At 34.4% G+C, this 10,492-nt stretch overlaps 1 protein-coding gene across 2 annotated transcripts; it reads right to left on the bottom strand.

Annotated features, from left to right (window-relative positions):
* Positions 1 to 1,337: 1,337 nt before the first annotated feature.
* Positions 1,338 to 10,131, bottom strand: LOC144546051 (heat shock cognate 70 kDa protein-like). 2 transcript variants are annotated; one of them, XM_078294604.1, is made up of 3 exons: positions 9,886 to 10,131; positions 7,947 to 9,424; positions 1,343 to 1,673 (listed from the first exon to the last, which is right to left on the bottom strand). In XM_078294604.1, the coding sequence occupies exons 1-3, from the start codon at positions 10,091 to 10,093 to the stop codon at positions 1,524 to 1,526; spliced, it is 1,836 nt and encodes a 611-aa protein (XP_078150730.1). In that variant the 5' UTR covers positions 10,094 to 10,131; the 3' UTR covers positions 1,343 to 1,523. The 2 variants fall into 2 exon arrangements, with proteins under 2 accessions (XP_078150726.1, XP_078150730.1); XM_078294600.1 differs by lacking the exons at positions 7,947 to 9,424; positions 9,886 to 10,131 and adding an exon at positions 4,220 to 4,444 and having other exon boundaries at positions 1,338 to 3,154.
* Positions 10,132 to 10,492: the final 361 nt, after the last annotated feature.

The following is a 10,492-nucleotide window of genomic DNA, read 5'->3' as shown; positions in this document are numbered from 1 at the left end:
TGTTGTACAGTCAGCTGTATGCCTCTACTAGAACATGCATCCGAGATGAGTCCGTATTTTTTTATTATTGAGTCCGTCACAGTTTATAACGTTTTGATTGAAATAATTGTCTAACGGATATTTAATTATTATAAAGATATATTTATTTATTTTAATTTAGACATCACATCATTATTAATAATTGTTTGAAATTATAAAGAAGATTTTTTTGTTTAGGTTGTTGATATTTATAAATTACGCATTTTTATTTTTATTTTTTTTAGGAAAAATTAGAGGTTGAACCTATATTTTTTAGATAAAAACTTGTATATCACTCAAGTTCTCTGTTAGATAAAGGTGAAGGATAATCTCCTAGATAACCTCTATAAGAATGCTTCATCCGAATTTCAAATTTGTGATTTTTTACACAAAAATTATTGCTTTAACTTGTAGACCACCTGTCACCTGAAGGTTCTCACATTTTTATGTTATATATTATAATTATTTTGACCTTTTAAATTTAATCCTTCCCTAAGTACACTTGATTATTAGATAATACATATATGTTATTTTGAACTTCCACACTCAATATATTTAATCATTTCTAAAATACATGTTTAATTATTATAATTAATATATAGATCCAATTAGTACACATTTATTTAACTAAAAAAAGACAATTAAAATCATTGGAAGATATTAAGAACTTAATAAAAATGTATACATTATATTGAATAATTAATGTGGCATACCATACCATCATATCCCAACAAGTGTGAAAACCCCCGGAAACAGGAATGCGTATCCTCTGCATTAACTCAAAAAGGAATCTTTTTGAGTTAATGAATATTGACCGTCTGATTTTAAACGGATTCAATCCGGCCTCTGCTTATGATATAGGGTTCTTTAATATCAGTGTCGATCTAATTTGCACGAATTTTAAAACAAATCGGATGGTCAGAATTCATTAACTCAAAAGATTCCCTTTTGAGTTAATGCAGAGGATACGAATTCCGGAAACAGCCCAGAAAAAGAAGGATTCATGAAACGCGTGTTTCGTGGCAATTAGGCATGGAGCCAACCAAAGATTATGTGCATGTGGTAAGAAATAGACTGTGACCAATATATATATATATATTAAAAGAATTAAGAATAAAAATAGAAAATTGGGGAAAACAAAATCACGGACAAGAAAAAAACTTTTACTGAGATTAAGCTATAAACTAACAAAGGATATATATATCAATAAACTAAGAAGATTCAATGCTAAGGATATGACAATTAGCAAACTAAATTATCACTCACAAAATTTACTCCATATTTCTATAAACTAAGAAACAAGGACATGATTAATCCATTTTTACTGTAACCCAATCAAAAGAAAAAGAAATCACAGGATGATAGTTTTTCCCACAAATTAATATCACATATAACATATCCTAGTCACCATCAGAATAATAATCCTAGTCATAATCACAAAGATATTCAGTCTCAAATTTGTCATCACCAAAATTTGAGAATTCACCTCCACAAACAGAAACATATTAGCTCATTCTCGAGAGGGTGGAGCTCATCTCTTCAAGCTCTTTCTTCTTGGTGTGATACACGTATGCATCCTTGGGCACATCGTGCTTGAGCCACTCGATCATCTTGTCGACAGCTTCAGCAATGTACTTGGCGTATTCACCTGATGCCTTATCGTTCTTCACCAACTTCTTCCTCAAGGAGTATGCATACTCTTCCAATGAGTTCTTGGCTAAAACCTTCTCTTTAAACAGTTCATCCTCCATTCTATTCCTTGCTGCTTCCTGCACCATTCTATCTATCTCCTGCTTGCTGAGCCTGCCCTCTCTATTGATCAAGGTGATTTCTTTCTTTGTACCGCTGACTGGCTCCTCAGCAGATACATGCAATATGCCGTCGCTATCAATTTTAAAAGATACATTCACCTTGGTTTCACCTCTTGGCGCAGGATGGATCCCAGATAGTGAAAACTGGCCAAGTAAATTGTTATCTTTACTCTGCACACGCTCTCCCTCATAAACTATGATGTCGATTGCAGGTTGAAAATCTGCACTTGTGGAGTACTCATGCCACTTCTGTGTTGGTACTGGCGTGTTCTTTGGAATGATGACAGATGTAATATCACCTAATACATCAATGCCAAGCGAAAGCGGGGTAACATCAATGAGCACCAAATTACTGATCTCCTCAGTACCTTGCCCGCTTAAATTTGCAGCATGTACAGCAGCACCATATGCAACAGCTTCATCTGGGTGAATGCTTTTACATAGTTCCTTACCACTAAAATAATTCTTCAAGAGTTGTTGGACTTTTGGAATCCGGGTAGAACCACCAACGAGAACTACTGCATCAATGTTGTCCTTGTCTATACCAGCATCCTTATGACACCTTGCAACAGTCTCAATACATTTTTCTAAAAGGTCCACGTTGAGCTCTTCAAACCGTGCACGAGTTATTGTGGAATAGAAATCAGTTCCCTTGTAGAGACAATCGATGCTGACAGTAGTTTGATTGGTGGTGGAGAGGATTCTCTTCGCCTGTTCACATGCGGTCTTAAGGCGCCTCAAAGCCCTCGGATTGCTGCTAATGTCCTTTCTATGCTTCCTTCTAAACTCTTCAACCAAAAATTTCACCATACAGTTGTCAAAGTCCTCCCCGCCGAGGTGGGTGTCACCAGCAGTGGCCTTCACCTCAATTACACCATTGCTAATACTAAGCAAGGAGACATCAAAAGTGCCACCACCAAGGTCAAATATAAGCAAATTCTTCTTCACATAAGAGTTAACCTCATTTGTATCAAAGCCGTAAGCCACAGCAGCTGCAGTTGGCTCATCCATTATACGCATAACATTTAGGCCAGCAATAGCGCCGGCATCTTTGGTGGCCTGACGCTGAGCATCATTGAAGTATGCTGGGACAGTGACTACAGCATCTTTTACGGTGCAACCGAGGAATACCTCTGCCACTTCTTTCATCTTTGTAAGAATCATTGCAGATATCTCCTCAGTAGCAAAGTGCTTCTCCTCACCTTGATAATTGACAATAATATTGGGCCGGTCATCATTGCCCTCAATTACCTTGAAAGGCCAGAGGCTCTTGTCACTTTGGACGCATGGATCAGAAAAGCGTTTGCCAATCAACCGCTTGACAGCTAAAATAAAATTAAAACAAGAAAATCATTATGCTAATTTTAAGCCATAAAATGACTCTTCTATTGGTATGTTACATTCTACAAGTCAATTCTACTATAAATAATTGATAAATAATATACTCAACAAGAAAATGCTCTAATAAAATCAACCAACTATTTAAATTCTAATCCTACCTTTTATTAAAAAAAAAAATCAAAATTTTCTGGTTGAAGAAAATTCACAATAAAGTATTTACTTTTTCTAGTAGCAGCAACCACACGGATTGGCCACATCAAGTAGCATATTTTTTTACAACCAAAATACTGTATTCTACTTGTATCTGTGTTTTTATATTATATAGTCTAGATTATTGGTCAACTACAATGCATGAATTAATGTTACAGAAGCAACAAATAAAGTTCTTGGCACTATTTTGAACATCAGAACATAACAGAGAATTCGTTACAAGGTAAACTTCAATGAAGACTCAATTAAGTCAAAAATATGAACATCTAAAGAAGCATCAAGCAGGAGCACCAAATTAATAAAACAAATAAATAATGATAAAAGAGCAGATTGATAAAGTACTACGAGTTTTGTTGTCCTGATAAAAGACCAAATAAAACATCCAATTGATAAGAAAATGACACATTTTATGGTAATGGCAAAACATCCAATTGATAATAAAATGAAGGAGAGGGGTACCTATTAAAATAAATTCGGTGAAAGTAGGAGAACTTTGGTGCTTTTGGTTTTACTTTGTATACTCAGAGAAATCTCCAAATAAAATACAACATTTAGCAACTCCAGTGAGAAATAAATACAGTTAAATAGGTACCTAGGTAGGATGAGTTCATAGGCAAAAGGTTCTTGTAAATAACCTTTTTTTTTTTCATCAATATATATATTTCTTGGTTGTTACTTTAACCACTAACTCTAAAACAAACCACTAGCCCTAAAAAAGAAAAGAAAAACAAATAAGTGAGAAACTAAATAATGTGGCAATTTATGTGAGAAATAAATACGAAACTCTGTACTTGAGTCACTTGATCAAAAAGAAAAAATCATAGAAGAGCGAGACGCACCAAAGACAGTATTGGTAGGGTTGCTAGAGGCCTCATTCTTAGCCGCATCACCAACGAGTCTCTCATTTTCTTTGAAGCCCACGCAAGAAGACGTCGTACGGTTTCCCTGGTCATTGGGAATGATCTCCACTCGGTCATTCCGCCAGACCCCAACGCAGGAGTATGTAGTGCCGAGGTCGATTCCGATTGCGGGGCTCGTTCTTCCAGCCATGGCTTAATTTGATGGTGACAGTTACAGTTACACTAAGGCACTAAGCAAAAGAATCCACTGAGCTCGAGAGAGCAAAAATCGCGTATTTGCGTGGTAGAGTAAATAGCGCCAGAAAACAAGAGGGGCAATGCTCCTTTGATATGTGTTCCCAAAAGTTGCATCTCCGGTAGATATATATGATTAGTTATTTTCAACACTCTTAATTCTGGGTGCTAATATTAACACAATATTTTTATTTTATTTTAAGACAACAAGTTCAATTTTTTGAACTTTATAGACAGTTTTATCCTTATATACATATATAGTTCTTTCAACTGCTATTTTCTTCTCCGGAAATTATGCAATATTATGCTAAAAAAACATTAATTATTTAATATATATATATATATATATATATATATATATATATATTCGTCATTATTATTAATTAGTTACTATATATATGTTATCCGTTTAGATCTTTATCTAATTTGAGAAAAAAAAACAAAAGAAAAATCATACGATATATGCATCTCTAGTTGTGCATCAATGATTTTAGTTTTCATAAATATTTATTTCGGCCCTTTGTTGTTTGAATACAAATAGTCGGTATAGAAAATAAAAAAAATATTATAACATTTTGTTATAAAAATATTATATACAGTTTATTTTTACTATGTTACTAGAGCATATACAAATCCAAAACAACATCATTTGAGACAAAAAAAAAAAAAAAACAATTAAAGGTTATGATTATATATGATTATTATGCTCGACAAATCTTATACGTACTTTTCTTGCAGTTTTTTTTTTCTTGTTATTTTGAATTGCTTTAATCAATGGTAAGAATAAAATTATAATTTAGGTTCTTTCCTCTAGCTAGTTATACTTTTTAAATTTGAAAAAAAAATGAAATACATATATTCCTAATAAGTTCCTAAAAATTTTACTAGATGTTTTAGTGATGAAAATAAAATAAATAATCAATGATCATTAATATAAAGAAAGCGCATCTAAAAAAGGTATGATATCTAGAGAGAAATCAAGTAAAAATAATTTTTTCCATATAATTAAAAAATTTGAAATTATTGTGTTAATATAAAAAATTGATTGTATTAGTATCATCACCCTTAATTCTCAGTGCGAATTTAATTTAATTCTAGCCTAAGCCTACGGGCTTTATTAATGATTCAATCTGATCCGTCTCTTAGTCTTAGAGATTGGATCGGATCATATACTCTAAACCTGACCTGAGTTCACAACGTGCATTAATTAATTAGAGAACAACACTAAACATGTATAAACTGTGAACACTAACATTAATTAGACATCTGCAATATAACATGTGCATGTTCAAAGAATTTTAGGAATTAAATTATACTTATATATTAAACAAATTTTTAGTATAATCGACCTGGAAACAATCTTCCTTCTGGGCAGCTGTTCTTAAAGACGAGATTATTGAACTGGGAATTAACAAGGTGGTAGGTAATGAGCAGTGTTGTAAAATGTGGTTTTGTTTATACATGCAGAAGGCAACTGCATATCGCATATGTGGCATGTGGTCGCATATGCGGATTTGTATGCGAAAATACATTTGCAATTTTACTATGCTTTGTTAAATAAATATAGATAAAATAAATATTTATTTATTTTAATTTAGACATCATTAAATTATAATTAAGAAGCTATTTTGGTCAAGGTTGTTGATATTTATCATTACGTATTTTGATGATTTTTTTAAAGTAAAAATTAGAGGTTCAACCTTTATTTTTGAGATAAAAGCTTGTATATCACTCAAGTCCTTTGTTAGATAAAGGTGGGGCATAATCTCCTTATCTTTAAATATCTATAAGAATGCTTCATCCGAATTTCAAATTTGTGATTTTTTTTATACAAAAATTGTCTTTAACCAGGAGACCACATGTTCATGATGGTTCATTTTGATGTTATTATAACTAATTTGAAATTATAAATTTAATACTTACAAATGTACACTTGATTATTAGATAATACATATATATATGTTAATCTCTTCTATAATACATGTTTAATTATTGCATCATACATATTTGATTATTATAATTAATTTATATATCCAATTAGTACACAATTATTTAACTAAAAAGGGTCAATTAAAAATAATTGGAAGATATTAAGAACTTAAAAAAAAATGTATTCTTTATATTATGAATAATGTGGAAACCATATCATCATATTCATATCCCACCAAGTGTGAAAACCCCCGGGGTAAAACAAAAAAGGATTTATGAAACGCGTGTTTCGTGACAAGCAGGCATGGAACCAACCAAAAGCTCAACTGCATGGTAAGAAATATACGGTAACTAATATATATATTAAAACAGAGTTAGGCTAATATGACACTAGTGTTATATCAAACTAAATAACACCACATCTTAAACCCTTAGATCTGCTTTAAGATTCGTACTATCCGCTTTTACTGTTCAAGCACTTCATTTTGTACGAATCTTAAAGAAGATCTAAGGGTTTAAGATGCGGTGTTATTTAGTTTGATATAACACTAGTGTCATATTAGCCTAACTCATTAAAACAAGAGTGAGTCTATGGTACTATGAATATTACGATTTGGCCTGTAATACGGCTCAATATTTGACTTTTTAAATCCTAACAGTCGATCCGAACCGTTCATCTTGTTTTCCATATTAATATGTGTTTGGAGACCAAATTTTACATTTTTTTAAATTTTTTTACTATTTTTTTAGATTTATTGAAAATCACTATTTTTGGATGGTCCAGAATTTTCAGATCAAGTGATTTTCTAAATATCTAAAAAAATAGTAAAAAATTTTCAAAATATGTAAAATTTGGTCTCCAAACACATATTAATATGGAGAACAAGATGAACGGTTCGGATCGACTATTATAATTTTGAAAACTCGAATATTGAGCCGTAGAACGGACCAACCCCGTGATATGCATAGTACCATAGACTCACTCTTAAAACAATTAAGAACGAAAATAGACTAAGAAGCAAACTTTTACTAGCAAGATCAAACTTTTACTGAGATATACTCCAAAGTCCTATAAACTAAGACGCAAGGATATGATAAGTAAATATCATGCAAAGAAAATAGCTTACTAGCAAATTAATGTCCAGGTCTCTAGGACTCCAGGTACTATACTGACTCCAAAAGATTAGAACCACATTAATCCTTTTCTACTCTAACCCAACCAAAAGAAAAATAAATCACACACACACAAATAATAGTTTTCCCACTAATTAATATCACATATGACATTTCCTAGTCATCACCACAATGATAGTCCTCATCTTTAGTCTCAGAATGGTTATCACCAAAATTTTAAAATTTAGCACCAAAAAACGGGAACATATTGGCTCATTCTCAAGAGGGTGGAGCTCATCCCTTCAAGCTCTTTCTTCTTGGTGTGATACACGTATGCATCCAAGGGCACATCATGCTTGAGCCATTCGATTATCTTGTCGACATATTTAGCAATGTACTTGGCATATCCACCTGATGCATGAGTCACGACAATATCGTTCTTCACCAACTTCCTCAAGGAGTATGCATAGTCTTCCAATGAGTTCTTGGCTAAAACCTTCTCTTTAAACAATTCATCTTCCATTCTACACCTTGCTGCTTCTTGCACCATCCTATCTATCTCCTGCTTGCTGAGCCTGCCCTCTCTATTGATCAAGATGATATGTTTCTTTGTACCACTGACTGGCTCCTTAACAGATACATGCAATATGCCATCACTATCAATTTTAAAATATACTTTCATCTCGGTTTCACCTCTTGGTGCACGATGGATCCCAGGTAGTCTAAAATGCCCAAGTAAATTGTTATCTTCACACCGCACACGCTCTCCCTCGTAAACTTTGATGTCGAATGCAGATTGAAAATCATTGCACGTTATGTACCTGTGAGACTTCTGTGTTGGTATTGGCGTGTTCCTTGGAATGATGACATCTGTGATATCACCTTTAACATTTGTACCAAGCGAAAGTGGGGTGACATCAATGAGAACCAAATTTCTAATCTTGTCACAACCTTGCCCGCTTAATTTTGCAGCATGTACAGCAGCACCATATGCAACAGCTTCATCTGGGTGAATGCTTTTACAAAGCACCTTCCCACTAAAATAATTCTTTAAGAGTTGTTGAACTTTTGGAATCCGGGTAGAACCACCAATGAGAACCACCACATCAATGCTGTCCTTGTCTATGCCAGCATCATAATGACACCTTGCCACAGTCTCAATACATTTCTTGAAAAGGTCCACATTAAGCTCTTCAAACCGTGCACGAGTTATTGTGGAATAGAAATCAGTCCCCTCATAAAGACAATCGATGCTGACAGCAGTTTGAGTGGTGGTGGAGAGGATTCTCTTCGCCTGTTCACATGCAGTCTGAAGGCGCCTCAAAGCCCTCGGATTGTTGCTAATGTCCTTCCTCTTCTTCCTCTTAAACTCTTGAACCAAATGATTCACCATACGGTTGTCAAAGTCCTCCCCGCCAAGGTGGGTGTCACCAGCAGTGGCCTTCACCTCAATTACACCATTGTTAATTCTAAGCAATGAGACATCAAAAGTGCCACCACCAAGGTCAAATATAAGCACATTCTTCTTCACAGGAGAGTTCACTGCATTTGTATCAAAGCCGTAAGCCACAGCAGCTGCAGTCGGCTCATCCATGATACGCATAACATTCAGGCCAGCAATAAGACCAGCATCTTTGGTTGCCTGACGCTGAGCATCATTGAAGTATGCAGGGACAGTGACTACGGCATCTTTTACAGTGCAACCGAGGAATGCCTCTGCCACTTCTTTCATCTTTCTAAGAATCATTGCAGATATCTCCTCAGCAGAAAATTGCTTCTTCGCACCTTGATAATCGACAATGATGTTGGGCCGATCATCATTTCCCTTGATTACCTTGAAAGGCCAGAGCTTCTTGTCACTTTGCACGCATGGATCAGAAAAGCGTCTGCCAATCAACCGCTTGACAGCTAAAAGAAAATGAAAACAAGAAAATCATTATGCTATTTTTATGCCATAAATTGACTGTTCTATTGGTATGTTAGATTCTGCAAGTCAATTCTGCTATAAATAATTGATAAATACTGTACTCAACAAGAAAATGCTCTAATAAAATCAAGTAACTATTTATATTATAATCCTAACTTTTTGTAAAAATGAAAGCAGGGGGACTAAATGCTTGGTTGTTGTTATGGTCCGGCGTGCCAAGTGAATAAAATGAAAGCAGAGGGATACCTATTAGAATAAATTTGGTGCTTTTGGTTTTACTTTGTGTACCGAGAGATGCCTCCAAATAAAATACAACATTTAGCAACTCCAGTGAGAAATAAGTACAGTTAAATAGGTACCTATTTATTTATTATGTGAAAAATAAATACGAAACTCTGTGCTAGAGTCACTTGAAAGAAAATATTAGAAGAGCGAGACACACCAAAGACAGTATTGGTAGGGTTGCTAGTGGCCTCATTCTTAGCTGCATCACCGACGAGTCTCTCGGTTTTTTTGAAGCCCACGCAAGAAGACGTCGTACGGTTTCCCTGGTCATTGGCGATGATCTCCACTCGGTTATTACGCCAGACCCCAACGCAAGAGTATGTAGTGCCAAGGTCGATTCCGATTGCGGGCCTCCTTCTAGCCATGGCTAATTTTGTTGGTTATACACTAGCAAAATAATCGACTGAGAGAGCAAGAATCGACTGTGAGAGCAATAATCGCGTGGGAAAGTAAATAGCGCCAGAGAACAAATTAGAGGGCAAAATGAAAATTTTCACACTCCTTTGATATGTGTCCCCAAAAGTTGCATCTCCGGTTGGTATATTTGATTAGTTATTTTCAACACTCTTCATTCTCAATGCGAATTTAATTTCTATGCGAGAGAGGGATATGAGAAATTAATTAGATAATAATTTCTCATGAAATAGTAGAAAGTTGTTTTTCATATTAAAAATGTTAATATATCTACTCGTTCTTCAGTTGATTCAACTCAAGTCTCTTTGATCTCGCAAATCAGATCGGATCATATACTGTAGAGTCTAGAC

Source organism: Carex rostrata, chromosome 2 (assembly GCF_964058835.1).
Source record: "Carex rostrata chromosome 2, lpCarRost1.2, whole genome shotgun sequence".
Classification (NCBI taxonomy): domain Eukaryota; kingdom Viridiplantae; phylum Streptophyta; class Magnoliopsida; order Poales; family Cyperaceae; genus Carex; species Carex rostrata.
Note: the sequence above shows the minus strand (reverse complement) of the source record. Positions and strands in the feature narration are given on the sequence as shown.